Below are 18423 nucleotides of genomic sequence, written 5' to 3' on the forward strand. Positions count from 1 at the left end.
GGAACCTCCAGGCATCTGGCAACATTTGATGTCATCAAGGAGGGGAAACAACCAATTTTTTTGAAATATCTCAAGCAGCAGACAGGTGAGAAATTGTGTTGAATTTTCCACTTTAAAATTTAACAGAGCCATATAGATGATTGAGATATGTACATCTGGATTAAAGAAGCTGAAATACCATATAATATAGTTTTAAAGTTTATTTAATTTTAAACTAGAACTTCACCATTGTGTACAGAATGGAAACAGATCCTTTTGTCCACCTCTTCCAGGTTTCCCAAACTAAACTAGTTCCATTTGCCTGCATTTGGTGCATATCCTTCTAAATGTGTCCAAATGTCTTTTAAATGTTGCGACTGTACCTGCATCTGCCACTTCCTCTGATAGTTCATTCAATATACAAACAATGTTGTGTGTGTGAAAAAGTAGTCTGGCTCATTAGTGAGCGGCACAGTGGCAAGCACTGCTGCTTCTCAGCGCCAGAGACCCGGGTTCAATTCCTGCCTCAGGCAACTGACTGTGTGGCGTTTGCACATTCTCCCCGTGTCTGCGAGGGTTTACTCCCACAATCCAAAGATGAGCGGGTCAGGTGAATTGGCCATGCTAAATTGCCCGTAGTGTTAGATAAGGGGTAAATATAGGGGTATGGGTGGGCGGTGGGTCGGTGTGGACTTGTTGGGCCGAAGAGCCTGTTTCCACACTGCAAGTAATCTAATCTAATCTAATGATTTTAAAATCTTTCCCCTCATCTAAAATTATGCCCTCTAGTTTTAAATTCCCCAACCCTAGCAAAAAGACCTTTGCTATTGACTCTATCCATGCCCCTCATGATTTTAAAAGCCTCTATAAGGTCACTTCTCATGTTCCTACTCTCCAGAGAAAAAAAGTGTCAGCCTATCCAGCCTCTCATTAGAACTGAAATGCTCCAGTCCTGGTACCATCCTTTTAAATCTTTTCTGCACCTTTCCAATTTAATACCCTTCCTATAGCTGGGTGACCAGAATTGAACAGTTCTCCAAAAGTAGCCTCACCAAGGTTCTGTACAGCTGCAACATGACATTCCAACTCCAATCCTTAATGCTTGACCAATGAAAGCAAGCATGCAAAATGCCTTCCCCTCAACCCTGTAACACCACTTTCAAGGAATAATGCACCTTAACCCCTAGTTCTCTCTGTTCAATAACATTCTTCAGGACTCTGCCATTAACTGTGGAAGTCCTACCTTTGTTTGTCTTTCCAAAATGCAACACCTCACATTTATCTAAATTAAACTCTGCCTGCCACTCTTCAGCTCGTTGGCCCATCTTCGATACTTTGCTTCACTACCACAAATGTTGCTAGCATCCGCAGACTTACTAACTATGCTTCCTAGCTCCTCATGTAAATCATATAAAATGACAAACAACCTGCAAAAATTCCTGCAGAAGACAGCTGGTCACGGGCTTCAGTCCATTCCAACCCACCACCACCCCTGTCTCCTACCGTCAAGCCAATTTTATATACAGTTGGCTGGCTGTCTCTGCCCTCCATGCAATTCGACCTTACTATCCATGCAGAATTTGTCGAAGGCCTTGCTAAACTCTATGTAGACAATACCTAGCACTCTGCCCTCATCTTTCATTTTGAATATATGGAGACATTTGACATTCTACAAAAATGACTTTTTCAGGGATAGGCAGGCTGTTCAGCAATTATGAATTTAGTATGCCATTAAAAGCTCAGTTACAAAATATTCAATAAGTTCTAACTTCTTGAACAGAGAATAATCATGTAAAAGAGCAAGTTATCATCAAGTCAGTGATTTTTACCTATTTGGAATCTGAGGGTACTTTATCAATGCACCTTACCTCCAAACTATTGAATCACTCTCAGGATCTCTGGATTTATGTTTAGCCAGGTATGTGAGAGTGCCAGAGGTTACTGTTATAATACTGAACATTGAATTTCACTGTCATTAGTACAGTGATATCTGGACCCAAGCTAAAAAGGTATTCCCCTTTGATTTCAGATGGATTGTTTTGTTTTTTTTCATTTCCGATTGGGCTTTTTAAAATTCCCCTGACGTGTTAAAATGCTAATTATACCTTCTTATAGATTAAAATAATAATTGGCCAGTAAAAATGTTTTATAGAATCTTTTATAGTATGTTTTTTGTAGTTATACAGCTTGGAAATAGACCCTTCAGTTCAACTCTGCCATGCTGACCAGAGATCTTAAACTGATCAAGACCCATTTACCAGGATTTGGTCCTTGTCCCTCTTAAACCTTCCTATTCAAGTAACCATGCAGATGCTTTTTAACTGTTGTAACAGCCTCCACCCCCCTCAACATGAAAAGATTACCCTTCAGGTCCCCTTTAAATCTTTCCCCACTCATCTTCGCCCTATGCCATCTTGTTTTGGACTCATCTAACCCAAAAAAAAACCTCAACTTCCAATACTCCAGAGAAGATAGCACCAGCCTATTTGATGTCTAACGATATCTCAAACCCTCCAATCCCAGCGCCATCATTATAACTCTTTTCTGAATCCTTGCAAGTTTGACAACATTATTCCTATAGCAGAGAAACCAGAATTGAATGCAGTATTCTAAGAGTGGCTTCACGAATGTTCTGCACATCTGCAACATATGTCCCAACTCCTATACTTAATATGCTACCTCCTGGATACTCTCCCTGTCTTGCTAATAGTCACACTTGCAGCAGTTGGAGAGGGTGAGGAGATGGAGTGCACTTATTCCCCTTGGGCTGAAGGACAACAGGCTCCAGCACATCTCCTTCCAGTGCCAGATCGCCTTCATCTTGGCTCAGGAGGTGGTGACTGAGAGGCCTTTTCTCCATGTCTCACTGTGCTCTCCACGCACTCCCAGAAGGCAACACATGGAGCTCCAAACACCGTGGCCTCAGCTGAAGGTCATTGTTTTCATAACCTCTGACAGGATAGATAATGCTTACTTCTGGAGGTCAAGACTACTTATGAAAACTACTTATAGCAAACAAAAAAACTTTGGGTTAGCTTAAAGAACAGGTTGTTAAAGAATTTTGATATTAATTTCCGACCTATGTTTCTTTCTTTTTTGGTGATTATCTTAACTGAACTTTTCCATTATCAGCTCATTAGGATGAGCGGCATAGTGGCTCAGTGGCTAACACTGCTGCCTCAGTGCCAGGGATCTGGGTTTGATTCCAGCCTTGAGTGACTATCTGTGTGGAGTTTGCATATTCTCCCCATATCTGCATGATTTTCCTCTGGGTGCTCCGGTTTCCTTCCACCATCTAAAGATGTGCAACGTAGATGGATTGGCTATGCTAAATTTCCCCATAGTGTCGAGGAATGTGCAGTTCAGGAGGATTAGTCATGATAAATGCAGGGTTACAGGGATAAGGTGGTGGGCGGTGGAGTCTGATTGGGATACTCAGAGTGGTGTAGTCTTGATGGGCCAAACGGCTTCTATCTGCACTGTAGGGAATCTATGAACTAATTTATTTTTAAAAAGAATTACTACACTTATCTAATCCTAACCATTCAAGATCTCGAGAACTTCTACTAGGATACCCTCTAAGCCTTATTGAAAACAAACAGAATTTCTCAATGGTTTTCCTTATATTCTACACCTTTCCCATTGCTTTTATATTCTGCCTGTAATGGCACACCCATTCCTTATCTTGATATTAGGAGTCACCTCTCAAGTGAGAATACTCAAACAAGATGCTCATAATTATGACAGGTATATTAGTATTAAATAGAGGTAATATACTGTTGAGACACTTTTTATAAGGTATTCAGTGTACCTTTCAGTTAATGTTAGTTGTTATATGAAGAGTCTCAATTGGAAATGATAGGATTTCTTTCTCATTTCAGGCAATTTTGGAGATCGTTATTTTGGAACTGATGCCCCTACAGACTGATGTGAAGATAATGACTGACTGAGCTTTGTGGGACATATTTTTAATACTGCAATGACAAACACTGCAAACTTTCATGGATCACTGGGTGAATTAATGAGCTTCACACAAAGTATCAGATGCAGTGGTTAACTTATTCTGTTTGTGGCCTGCATTGTTTAAATCGCAATGGACAAAACATAACATGGATCTCAAATTGGAGAAGAAAATCTCAGCTTTGCACACAGAAGGGCTAACTCATGAAATTCACTTTGATACCTCCTTTCTTTAAAGTAATTCCCATTAGCCCACTTCTTATCAAGTACAAGATGTTGGTGGGTCTAGACCTATTAGGTGACAGTATCCCTCATATCTTTCTTGAAGGAAGTTTTGTGCATATTGAGAACAACAAAAAAATTAGAATGCTGGACAGTTCATACTTTTTATTGTTAAACTTTTAGTAATCTAAACTATACTTAAATGAATGTAAGATTGTGCCCAAATATTTAAGCTCTGTACAGTATTTTATAATTGTTTAAAATTTTGATCCAGGGCCATAACATAGAAAATGTCCTGAAGTTGGTTCTCCTTGTAGTTTAGTCCAAACTTTTTGTCATGATATTAATGCTGACATGATTTCTGCATTACACTTGTTCAAGAGCACTTTAGAAAATTAATTTGTGCAATTTGTCATTCCAATGAATTTAAATACATTGTAAACCATTTAGCACCTGCAATAGTAATTTAAAATAGTATCTCAGCCCTGATTGAGGCCTTTTGTGTGACATTTGGATGTGACTGTGATATCAATCTGAAATCATGCTGTTAAGGAATATTGCCATAATGATCTGAAAATCTAATATTTAAAAATAAAACCTTTATATTTTGATCTATATAAATCATAAAGAAGAATCCTGCATACTCTAGAACTCTGAATAAAGCTGTGGAAACTGTGACCTAAGACATTTCAATACAAAATATCTGGTGCATATTGAGAGTACAAAATCAGAACACTGTACATCACAAACTTCTTCATTTAATTAAATTTTTCTTGGAAAATCACTAATTTCCCATTATAATCTTTAACATTTTATGGAGCTAAAATGGAAAATCTAGAAGAAGTTACTTCACCTTATTGAAGAGAGGAAATGAAAATGATAAATACTTTCTTATATCACAGCAGCCAATAAAAATTAGGAACTATCACCATGTATGGAGAAAAGTGTGTGTAAAACAGTTGTGTATAGCATATCTTTTAAGATTGAGACAAGAAGATTGTAAAAGAAAGACTACTTCTGACATTGATTTGTCTTCTCTGCTATTGTATAAATTGTAGAATCACAGACTTGTGATGACCTCAAAGGAGACAATGCAACCTATCATACCTGCACTGGCTCTTCAAATAAGCATCATTATGTTGTGCAAATCTCCTGCTCTTCCCCCCCCCCCAGCTTCATACTCCTGCAATATTATTTCTATCTAAATAGTCATTAAATGCCCTCAGTTGAATCAGGCTCCACCACATTTCCAAGCAATGCACCCTATACCTTAACAATGCATCCTATACCTTTCTTTTTCCTCACATCACCCTTGCTTCTTTCCATATCACTTTAAATCGGTGTTCTATTATTCTTGTTACTTCAGTGAGCAGGAACAGCTTCTTTCTATTGACCAAACTCTGAAATCTACTTGTAATCATCATCTTTCCAAGGAGAGGAGTTCCCAACTTCTTCAATTTGTCATCATAATGAATATTTCTCTTTTCTGGAACCATTCAGACAAATAAGAGACTGAGCAAACCTCAAGCTCTTTTTCTTTTCTACCAATACGTTACCATTTACTGGATAATGGGAGAATAAGCTATAAAGGGCATTATTTATTTTCTGAAATAACAAAACATCATGATTCCATGTCGAAGTGCCTGTATTCAGGTCTGTATATAACCTGCAAGTACAGAACACAAGTTATTAACATGGCTGATGTACAGTAACAATTTAAATGCAATATTTTCATGAAACCAATTGTTCATTTTCTTTGGGCTACCATGTCTAATACATTTAGTCTCTACAATATACCATTGCTTAACTTGGAATTGTTTGCATTCATAATTAGGGTTTTGGGATATTAATTGAATTATTTTAAAGCTGTTGAGCCAAGCACTAACCTATTGTAAAATCATTAGCTGATGATGGTCAGAAACATAACCGCTGTAACAGCCCATTTTTTAAAAAGCCATAACGTTGAATTTGACATATATTAGAGTGTCTGAAATGAATTTCTAGTTTGCTACTGGTTGTTTGCGTTATAATAGCAACAACTTCACCTACTTGAGCAGCACACACTTCATCTTCTACAAGATAACTATTTACTGTTCTTTAGCCAGCCAATATCCATTTTAATTTTGTTTCAGAACTTAAGACGACTCTTTAATGGATCAGATATTGAGATCAGTAAAGTTGGCTCATCACTAACTCACAAAGTACAAATTTTAATTCTGTTTCATACAATATGATTAATGTTGTTGACTTATCTAATGCCAACATGGGATATGACAATGACTTCAACCTCGCAATGCCTCATCATCGTGGGGGTTGGTTAGCTCTGTTGGCTGGACAATTTGTTTGCATTGCAGAGTTGCTTTAATGCCTGCACTGATTGAAGTTACCATGAAGGATTCTCTTTCTCAACCTCACCCCTCACCTGAGGCATGGCGACTGAATAAACTAATGTGAACTCTGTTTGTCTCTCCACAGATGCTGCCAGACCTGCAGCATTTCACCAGCATTCTGTCTTTGTATCTAATCACTATACTCTGATTCAAAGCAAAATCTGTCTTTGGTATAGTTTCAAGATTGCCTACATAATTTAATTGTCAAACTATTGTAGGTACAGCATCAGCTTATTTGGTAAAATCAGCCCCTTGTAACCTGGAGATATTAAACTCTCTTACAAACTGGCAACTGATTATCAGTACTGACCATCATGACACAACCATATGTAGAATTGGAGTGAATCAGGTGTTCAATTTGTATCTTAAATTTCTTGCTTCAGTATGTAAATCTCACATTTAGGCAAAAGATCCCATCATCCTTATCACAAATGGTACCTTTCCCATACCAATTTATTTACTGTGGTTCTTATTTGTCACTCCCATAACCACTTTAGTTTTAATCACTCCTTCACCTGGAGTATACAGATTTTGATTTAAAACCGACACTGCTCTTATTTCATTTTCACTAGACTGATTTTAAATTGTGCTTCCCCTCCAGTCATCAATTGTTAATTTGATTCCCTTTTCTCTAAGTACCCCTTTCCATTATGATCTTGGGCCCAACCTGTTTCAAGTATAGCTTGTTCCTAATACAGCTCCTCCTTGTCACTGTATTGGTGCCAGTGTCCCTTAAAATGGTACAGAAGTCAAAAGATTATCTCAAGTCCAACTCCTCATCTGGAATTGTGCATTGTAGTAGTTTCTTCTTGTGGGAGCTCAAGCAATTGAGAAGGACATTGAGAAAAGGCATAATAGTTAAAATGTCAATGAGTGCCTGCATAATAATGCAACTTGATATACTCAAACTAACTACTTGTGCAATTGTTTGCATGTAATTAAATAATACTCAGTTCTCCTACTGAAGTTAAGAAATAGCACAAAAGTTACACATAAAACTAAAGGAATGCACATATAAAAAGTACAAAATAGCAAAATCCAAGGGCCTAGGAGAAATTACAAAGAATGCTAAAGGAAGATAAAAAATAGAAAGCTGTATGCAGTTAAGTGCCTACAAGGAGATGATATAAATTACAGACAGGATTATGATGTGATGGGTCACAAGCATTTTATCTAGACTGTAATAAGTGAGTTGTTGTGAAGGAACCAAAGAAGAATTACGTGTTATATGGAGTGAGAATTAGAGGCAGTATTGTAAGTCCTTTGCTTGATAACGAGGGAAGTAAGTGTTGGAGCTAAGAGATTCAATCGAAATACTGGAGAGGTATTGGGAAGGGTTGTTGGCAAGTCTTACTGTGAGAAGTGGAGATTGCAAAACTGCTAACACTGAACAGACTGCCTCATGGGTTGAATTTCTGCATTAAAGTTGTCTCTCGGTCCCCACGTCCCCAATGCATGCATTTCTGCAAAAGTTACTATCAATGAATGTAAAACTCTACTGTAACACTATTTATGGTGGGCACATTGGATTGCTTTGGATAAATGGCATAGAAATGAATCATTCAATGCAACTAGTCCATGGCAACTTTTATGCTCTACTTAAGTCTCCTTCCTATCAATGCTCATTCAAAGCTATCATTCTAACGCTATTCAATTTTCTCCTTACAGGTTCCTTTGAGGTTATAAATACATTTATATTCTTCACTTCAACCACTTCCTAGGCTAGAGAGTTCAATACACCCACCATGGTTTGGTTATATATTGATTGCTAGTACGATGTTTTGAATGTAAAAGAGGTTCTAACTCTTATGAATATTACTATAGACAATTGTCCAGGGTGAATGAAAGTTTTGAGTTCATCAAAATTAAGATGTCAATGTTTCAGAAGTGTAAAACGCTGGTGATTTCACATTTGCTTGTTATGATGAGGGGTTGAACCTATCAATCTGTAAACTTTCCTCAATACTAACCTCTAATTTATTTTAAGATACATAACTTATATTGGTTGAACGTTGTGCCTTTTATAGATTGGATCTTGCTAAAGACAACTACACTTCAAAATGTGAAGTGATATGACTCTGTCAAACATCAAAGACTTACCTTGAGTAGCATTACAATGTAAGCAACTTCCTTGGAGTTTATACAATTCTTTTATGTTGTTCAGAAAAACAGGTTTGTTTTCAGTTTTTCAGATGTAAATAATTGTACCCTTTATTTGCTGGAATTGATCCTTCTTACTTAGAAAGTGCAAATTCAGATCATTCCTAATGCCATGGTGTCCAAGAGAAACAGAATAATGGGAACGTTAATTTAAAGTTAAGGTGCGAAAGAATTTCTTCTTTTATAGCATTGTGAATGTCTAAAATTCTCTGCCAGAGTCATTGAGGCTATATGGGGTGTTGCAGACTTTGAGGAATGACACGAAAGAGGAGAACAGGCCTAGGTCAGATTAGATATGATCTTATAAAATGGTGAGTGAGATTGAAGGGCTTATTCTGGATTCTGGTCCTTCTATAACTAACTATTATCAAGATTGTCATTAACCAACAAAATAAATACATAAATAAATACATTTGAGTTCACAAATGCCCTTTAGGGAACAAAATCTTTCACCCTTACCGGATTTGGCCTGCGTATGACTCCAGATCCATAGCAATGTAGTTGATTCTTACATGCTCTCTGAATCATACTGACAAGCCACTCATTTGTAGCAGTATGATAACAAGCTAAAAGAAAATGGACAACCTATCATTGATCCAGACACTGAAAACAACAAATGACAAAACATAGCCTTATCAATCTAAAAGTCCTCCTTACTAATATCTGAGGACTTGTGCCAAAATTGAGAGAGCTGTTCCACAGACTAGTCAAGCAATAACCTGGCATTGTAAGTATGATTGTGTCCCAGCATCATTCCTGGGTGTGTCCCGTCCCATTGGCAGGATAGATCTATCAGAGGTAGCAGCAGAGTAGGTTCCTTTTGCAATGGAAATACCCTGGCTAACCTGCATAGAATTAAAGCACATGGGATTGGTAGTGAATGGAGATGAGTAGAAACTTGTTGGTAGACAGGAAATAAAGAATAGGAATAAATAGGTCTTCTTCCGATTGCCAAACAATGACTAGTAGGTTACCACAGGGATCAGTGATTGCCCCAAGCTATTCACAAGGTATATGAATAATTTGGATGAAGGAACTAAATGTAACATCTCCATATTTGCAGTTAGCACAAAGCTGGATAGGAAACTAAATTGGGGGAAGGAGGAGGAGGAAGAGATGCTTCAGTGTGATTTGGACAAGCTGAGTGAATGGGCAATCGCATACAAATGCAGTATAATGTGGACCAGTGTGAGAACACCCACTTTGGTAGGACAAAAAAAAGGACGGCAAGTTATTATCTGAATGATTATAAGTTGAAAGAGGGAAGTGTATAACAAGACCTGAATGTCCTCATACACCAGTCACTGAAGGTAAGCATGCACTTGTTACAGGCAGTAAAGAGGACAAATGGCATGCTACCCTTTGATTTGAATACAGGAGCAGAGGTGTTTTGCTGTAATAAAAGGCTATGGTGCGGCTACGCCTGGAATATAGTGTGCAGTTTTGGTCTCCTTACCGGAGGAGTGTTCTTGCTTTAAAAGGATTGCTGCAAATGTCTACCAGATTGGTTCAGAGAATGCTGGCACTGATGTATGAGAAGTTGAATTGGTTAGGATTGTATTCACAGAAGGATGGAGCAGGGAAATAACATAAATCTATAAAATTCTAAACAGGACTGGGCAAGACAATTGCAGGTTCTTGATGGTGGAGGTGTCCAAAAAGAGGGGTCACAGTGTAAGGATACAGGATAGGACATTTAGGACTGTGATGAGGAGAGTTTCTTCACCCAGAAAAATTCTTCGCCAATAAAATTATCTATGACGGAAAGCTGTCAAGGCTAAAACATTGTATGATTTCAAGGAGCTGGATGTAGCATTTCAGACTCAAAGGATCAAAAGGACAAGGGAAAAGCAGGAAGAGTCTATTGAGTTGGATGATCAGCCATGATTATAATGAATGGTCATGCAGGCTCCCAGGGTGGCATGGTGGTTCAGTGGTTAGCACTGCAGCCTCACAGCACCAGGGTCCCAGGTTCAATTCCAGCCTCGGGAGACTGTCTGTGTAGAGTTTGCATATCCTCCCTGGGTTTCCTCTGGGTGATCTGGTTTCCTTCCACAGTCCAAAGATGTGCAGGTCATGTGAATGGGCAATTTAGCATGGCCAAATGTCTTAGGTGCATCAGTCAGAGGGAAATGGGTTTGGGTGGGTTACTCTTTGGAGGGTCAACGTGGACTGGTTGGGCCAAAGGGCCTGTTTCCACACTGTAGGGAATCTAACCAAAAAAAAAAGTGCAGAAAGGCTTTTACCTCCTCCTATTTTCTATGTATTTTGTCACAATATGTAACCTCATGGCCCAGCATATCCCCAACTGAAACATTATCTTCAAGCCTGGACTTTAACCATAATTCTAGGAGGATTGCCAGGAAAGCACTCAACATACCCAAAAACGATACGTCAACCCGATGAAGCTACAACACCATTCAACTGACGTTCTGAACAGCACAAACAGCATCCAATGGACAGGACTAAGGTGATCCCATAACCAATGACTTAATTCTAAGCCCTGAAGTCCTGACACATCCAGTTTTGAATGCTGGTGAATAATTAACTTACCAAAGAGCACTAACCCCATCCTCAATAATAGAGAGTACAGCACATCAGTACAAGATAAGATTTGCATCCATATTCCACCAGAAATACTAAATGAATGTTCCATCACTCCTTATCAGATGCCCAGTTGAAGGCTTAGGATACTGCAAGGGTTATGACAATATTCCATCAATAATTCTGAAGTCTTGTGTTCCAGAACTTATCCCCCAGCCAGGCTGTTCCAGTCCAGATACCTACCTGACAATGTAGAAAATTTCTACCTTGTAAACAAATACAAGACAAAACAAATTACCAGCCTAATAAGCTATTCTGGATCATCAGTAAAGTTACAATGCTGAGTCGAGAGTGTGATGCTGAACAAGAACAGTCGGTCAGGCAGCATCCGAGGGGCAGGAGAATTGACAGTTTAGGCATAAACCCTTTATCAATGGGCTCATGCCTGAAACATTGATTTTCCTGTTCCCCTCATGCTGCGTGACCAGCTGTGATTTTCCAGCACCACACTCTCGACTCTGGTCGCCAGCATCTGCAGTCTTCACTTTCTCCTCATCAACAATGCTATCAAGTGGCATTTGCAAAAAGAATAATGTGCTCATTAATGTTCAGTTTGGGTTTTACCAAGACCATTCTGCTCCTAACCTCATTACAATCTCATCCAAACGTGGACAAAAGAAAGGAAAAAACAAAGAGTTGATCTCTACAGCGGAGCCTGCCCTTGACATCAAGGCAACATTTGTCTGAGTGTGGCATTAAAGAGCCAGGGCAAAACCAGAGTCAATATGAATCAGAGGAACTCTCCATTGGTTTGAATATTAACCAGTACAGAAAAAAAATGCTGTAGTTGCTAAAGGTCAAACATCTTCAATGACCTTTTCTCCACTGTAAGGTCAGAGCGGGGAGGTTTGCATTGATTGCTCAATGTTTAGTGCAACTTGTGACATCTCAGATACTGAAGCAATCTGCGTCCAGATGACACAAGAAATGGCTCCAGGCCTAGGTTGATAACTGTAATATATAGACCACACTGCCACTGCTAAGCCAAAGTTAAAAGTATACAATTTGTCTGTTTATGGCTTATTTCAACATAGCAGAAACTTTCTAGTTAGTTTCTGTACTAAGCTGTTCAGTCATTTGTCAATCCATATTCATGCACAGCCCACAAAAACATCAGCCAGTTAGGTTACTATGGGTATGAGGCCATTTAAAAACCATTAAAGGAACTAATCAATTAAACAAATTACATGTGCAGTCCAGAAAGAGATCAGACAATTAGTTGATCTACGGTCTCAGCTACTTGATTTATGAAATAAGATAATGGATGTATGCTATTGCCATCAATTTATCAGAAAAGCTGTGACTACATAAATAACAATAACAAAATCAGTCACTGGGAATTAGAGAAAACTCTCCACTCACTGAAGATATACCTAATACAAATGAAGATGATTGAATTTGCAGTTGTCAGAGGCTAATCATCTTAGTTATAGGTTATGGCCACAGGAATTACTCAGGATTTTGCCCTGAGCTCAACCATCTTCAGTTATTTCATTAGTGACTATTCCTCCATGATGGTGTTAGAAATGGAGATGTTTGCTGACGATAGCTCTGTTCTCGGTTTTATCCAGCTCTTCATTATAATGAAGTAGTCAATGCCCACACACAGAGACCCGGACAGCATTCAGATTTAGGTGACAAGTGGCAAGTGTTATTGTTACCACTTAAGTGCAAATTCCAATCATTCCCCATTCTGGGAATTTCCAGTGAACACAAACTTGATTAGACCAGCTACATAAATACATGAGATGGACAGAGGTTGTGTATTCTGTCAAGGTAACTCACCTCCTGATTCCCTAAAGCTGTCCACTACCTATAAGACAAAAGTAAGGGCTGTGATGTAATATTGTCCACTTGCCAGAATAAGTGCTATTCCAACAACATTCAAGAAGCTTGATATCATCCAGGACAAAGCAGATTCCTTGATTGCCATCTGATCCACCATTTTAAACATATTGCAGCTACTGTCCATTGGTGAATGTACCATACATGATGGAGTAACTTGCCAAAACTTCTTTGAGAGCATCTTCTAAACTCCAACCGCTTCTGTCTGGAAGGAAAAGGGAAGCAGTTACTTTGGAACATCCATGCTGACTTGGCTCTTCTTTCACTGTTATTAGGCCAAAATCCTGTAATTTCCTTTCTAATAGCTATGAGAGCTTACCTGTACTACATGGACTTCAGTGGTTCGAGAAGGTAGTTCAAACCATCTTCCAAGGGCAATTACTGATAAATTATGAATGCTGGCCTCCATAATAAGTGTCATCCAATGGATGAATAAGAGCAAAAGCAGTATTTGTATAATTGCCCAACAATGCTGTATTGATCCAAATGCAGAGGGTGACTGATCACATCCATTTAGGCTCTAGGTTTATCCTTCTCCATCATCATCCATGAACTGTAGCTCACCTATTGTTTCATCTTCAACAGGGCTGCCTGACTGTAAAAGCTAACACTTTGTCAATTACACTTGGCTTGTATAAGCTTTGGAAATTTAAATTTACTGAAAATGGGTTGTGAATATTCAAAGTTTACTATCAGTTTTTCTAACAAATTATTCAATACTCCCAGAACTGCAATCATTTCAAATAATTGCAGGTTGAATAAGTATCCTTTTAAAGACTGCAAATGTTAAAAATATCGAAGAAAGTTCAGTATTCAAAAGCTAACTCAGCAAATAATGAATTCTTCTTTATAGTTGGCTTTCAGCGCAGTAAGGCCACAACATCTAATTGATATAAATTGCATATCCTAAGATAAATTAAAGGTTAGTTGTTGCTATTAGGAGAACTTTATAAAGTGACAGGTTAAATTCCTAATCTTTATCAGCAAGTATGAAATCATAATCTTTTTATAAATTCAGCACTTTGACATGTGACATTTGAATTATGATGGACCCAAAACTTTCATTAACAATAGATGATCTTAAATGGTAAGATTTGCAGTAGTTAGGGATCATCTTTCTTTACAGTCAAAATGTCATGTCAACACCATTATAATCAGAGTGGTAGATGTGTATATTAGATATGGATTGACAGGGCTGGCAATGACCAACTCCTCAGACTGTTGTAATATTGACCTCCCTGACCTACCCAAGCATCCAACTGACTATGTCCCAGCCACTGGACTATGACTGGAAGATAGCCTCAATGCAATAAGCCAATATCCTTTGACTAAAGGCGGTGTCCCTTGACTTGACCGAGAGCGATTACCTTACACTTTGAGAACTGGCCATTCAGTTGGTGCACATACAGTGATCACCATGTATGTGTCAGGACCATGGTACAGATGCGAGATTGATGCAGCACAGTGCCATACATGTCCACCCCTTGACTAATAACTGCTGACAACCATAAGCTGCCCTTGTCCACGGTAAACAGCAAGGCAAGACAGAATAATTGTGAACCTGTCTGAGGGGACAAAGTGCAAAAGGACAAGGCAGATATGCTACGAACATGCAAGTAGGGCAAAGTGAGTGAGTACTAAAGATGCAGTTGAGGATCCTGGAGATGCATCCTGATCCAATACAGGAGTTAGGTGCTGTGAACAAAGTCCTGGCAGCAGTGCAACAATTGAAGGTATTGGTCCACTCTATAGTGCAGCACTGACGTGCAGAACTGCATCTTAACTTGGTCAGAGATGTGCCATGGATGGAGGACTGTGGGTGGTCACTGCTGAAAAGCATGCCATGGGACGTTGGCTACTGCTGTCCCAGATGCAGACCTAGAGGAGCAAGGTAGCTGCTCTGGCCTTCACATCAGCAATTGTTGGCATGTACTTTCTAACCAACAAGTCAGAATAGGAAACTGCATATTACTGTGGCAAGATTAGGTAATAATGACACACAAATAGGCCTCTTACTGCTTACAAGCAAGATTCTAACCTCACTGTTGATAACTTTGATAGAGAATTGGACTTTTTTCTTTGACATTGGTAGAAATTAGCTTCTTAATTGCACCCTGCTTTTCCAACTGATTCACATTGTTCAGGACCTAGGAAAAATCCACCATCTACTTTTGTGATGTTGATCAAGAGCTAAGTATTCCCCAGGAAACTAGGGACTATTCTTCTACCCTTTGAAATAATGCCAGGAAACCTTTCATGCTCACCTGAGTGCAGATAAAGGGCTGCAGTTTAACATCAAACAAAAGGCTATGACAGTGCAGCACTCCCTCAGTCCTACACTAGAGAATGAAATTCAATTTTTCTTCTGAGGTTCTCAAATGGAACTTGAACCTAGAATCTTTGGCACAGGTCCATATTGAGTCACCACCATTGGAAGATAAAGGGTACAGGCCAGTTTGATCAAATTCAGAAATGATAATAAAATGTTATTACACCACTGTCTTAAATATATTCAAATTGCAATTGATTTTTCTTTGGATTTATTGTGTCAACTAGAACCATATATGCTGGTTATCTGTTTCACACAAGTGACTTTTGCTGCTAACCAAACTATTTTTATTCTTAAAACTTCCAATTTTTAAGCTCTCTCTTAAGAATACTTATTGTATACAGGTTCTCTGCCTGCTTTGATGTTGCTACTAATCACTATCAATTTATAATCTTATTGTTTGGAATGCTTTTTTCCAATTTACAAAATGTCCATTTTTCTAAAATTGCCTAATCAAGACTTGCTGGTTTTGTTCAGTACAATAGCTGTGTAAGCCAGACTAGTGCAGAGTTTGTTTTCCATTTATCTTTAGAAGAAGGTTAAGTAATTCAATAAAACATCGTGAATGGTAGTTTTTTTTAAATTAAAACTGAGAATTGAATGGGGGAAAGCAGAAAAACAGGTGGCCTGCTGCCATTCAATTTAGGTAATTGCTTTTGAGATAAAGGTTGGAATAGGTCCAATATTCCAATCCTCAGATGACTGATGTCCCTACATTTCTATTTTAAATAAATAATTACCCATTGCTGGACATTTTGCAATTCTTAGTATTTTGTCTATGATGAAAATGAAAAAAAAACTGCAATATATTGCACCTGATTCAGTTTTTAAACTTCTGTGTCTTGTTGTATAAGATAATGATTTAAAGGTTTAAGGTTGAGCAATATTAGTATTACATTACAAGCTTATTCATATAATGCTTACAATTACAAGTGCCTCGATTTATATGAACTTGTTTGAAGCTCACACCAAAACAGGTGGTGATCAGCCTGCTTCATCCTAATCTCCAGTCATTAAACAGATAACTCCTATTCCCAAAGTAGTTACCTATCACTCTGAGGCACATTTTCTTATAGGTTGTGTACATGGAAATGAACATATGATCAATTTTTGACACTGTCCAATCTTCAACAATTGATCAGTTGACAATTGGCAAACATCACGTATGTCACAGCTACCACAAATTGGTTGGCCTTTTACCAATGAGGACATCTGCTTAATTTCCTTGGAGGGAAGCTTGTTTCTTGCTTTTAACAAACCTCAGCCCTAGTCCAGCTTGCTCATATAGTTTGTTTCTGTGCAGCTTTTGTGTCATCCAGTCAACCAAATGACATTTATACTGCATGGCTCTGTGTTCAACCGCAATTTGTTTTGCTGATGAATGGTCACTATTGCAGTCCATCTCTTGTTCAGTTGTAACAATTAAACACACGTAACCCTTTAGAAAACACAAAAATGCTTAGAGATGACCAAATGACTTTCTAATGATTATGTCACCACTTGACCAATTGACCTTTCAATGGGGCATGATTCATTTTTATTTTCCTCATTTTGGCTAATCCAGCAAATGTAGTGTTATTACATACTTAGGAAAGATTGGTTTCAGATTATGTAAGACACCCAGGCCTTCCATTTAGAATTAGAATTCCTATAGTGTGGAAACAGGCCCTTTGGCCCAACAAGTCCACACTGCTCCTCTGAAGAGAATCCCACCCAGACCCATTACCCTACATTTCACCTGACTAATGTAATTAACCTACACATCGCTGAACACTATGGGCAATTTAGATTGTGGGAGGAAACCGGGGTGTCTGGAGGAAACCCACGCAGACATGGGCAGAACATGCAAACTCCACACAGAGAGTCATCCAAGGCTGGAATTGAACTCAGGACCCTGGTGCTGTGAGGCAGCAGTGCTAACCACTGAGCCACCATGCCACCCTCACAATTAAAGCACTTCTCTATCCTCTTTGATACTGTTAGTTACTGAAGCCATTTCATTGTAATATTCATACATAGAATTAAATAGACTGATATTTAAAGACAATTACAGATCGTGTTTACTGCAACATCACTACCACTTATGTGGTAGTCAATTCATGGAACACAGCTCCTGCAATGATGATGGTCTGAAAATGTGAAACCATTTCTTGTGTAGAACACTTGGTTGTGTTGTCTTACTGCTTCAAGAGCTATATGCTAATAAGCCAAGGACCAAGATAACACCATATGACCACCATATGAGAAGTCCAAGCAGCAGCACCATGTTAGAGTAAGGATCTGTGTAGAAAATTGGTCTGTAACTGTAAATTATCAGTATGTCTGCTAAAGAAATTATTTGAGTAAATTAAACCTACACTATTTATCAATTTCGTGTGAGAATGGTAATTCTCTGCTAAAGAGCAAACCAGAAGAATGGAACAGCTTGTGGTTCAAAGGTCTTGTGGCACACAGTGGTAGAGTCCCCAATTTGAGATCAGAAGGTCCAGGATCAAATCCCACCTACTCTGTAGGGTATGTCTTAACATGACTGAACAGGTTGATTAAAATTACTTGAGGGTATGGTAGAGTGTTTGTGGTCCCATCTCTGAACCAGTTAGGCCCAGGTTCAAGTTATACCTACCCCAGATAGGTATCACAACATACCCTAACAGGTGTCAATAGAAACTGTTAGATTTTGGCCACTGAACTGATAATTGACTGTGTCAAATGGTGTGGCACTGGAAAAGCACAGCAGGTCAGGCAGCATCCAAAGAGCTGGAGAGTCACCGTCTTGGGCAAAAGCCCTTCATCAATTCCTGCTGTGCTTTTCCAGTGCCATACTTTTTGACTCAGACTCTCCAGCATCTGCTGATAATTGACTGAGCTAAATAATGCGTTTAACAAACTTCCACCTGTGTGATTCCGTCTCAAATAGCAATCAGGACAAAAAAA

At 38.7% G+C, this 18423-nt stretch overlaps 1 protein-coding gene across 2 annotated transcripts in view; it reads left to right on the top strand.

Annotated features, from left to right (window-relative positions):
• The window catches only part of LOC132822749 (uridine-cytidine kinase-like 1), a 142574-nt gene extending 137762 nt beyond the window's left edge, over positions 1 to 4812 (top strand). For both annotated transcript variants that reach the window (XM_060836050.1, XM_060836049.1), the window contains exon 15: positions 3861 to 4812. In XM_060836050.1, coding sequence (XP_060692033.1) covers positions 3861 to 3907 — 47 coding nt within the window. In that variant the 3' untranslated portion in view covers positions 3908 to 4812. The remainder of the gene's footprint in view (positions 1 to 3860) is intronic.
• The last annotated feature ends 13611 nt before the right edge of the window (positions 4813 to 18423 follow it).

Source organism: Hemiscyllium ocellatum, chromosome 15 (genome assembly GCF_020745735.1).
Source record: "Hemiscyllium ocellatum isolate sHemOce1 chromosome 15, sHemOce1.pat.X.cur, whole genome shotgun sequence".
NCBI lineage: Eukaryota > Metazoa > Chordata > Chondrichthyes > Orectolobiformes > Hemiscylliidae > Hemiscyllium > Hemiscyllium ocellatum.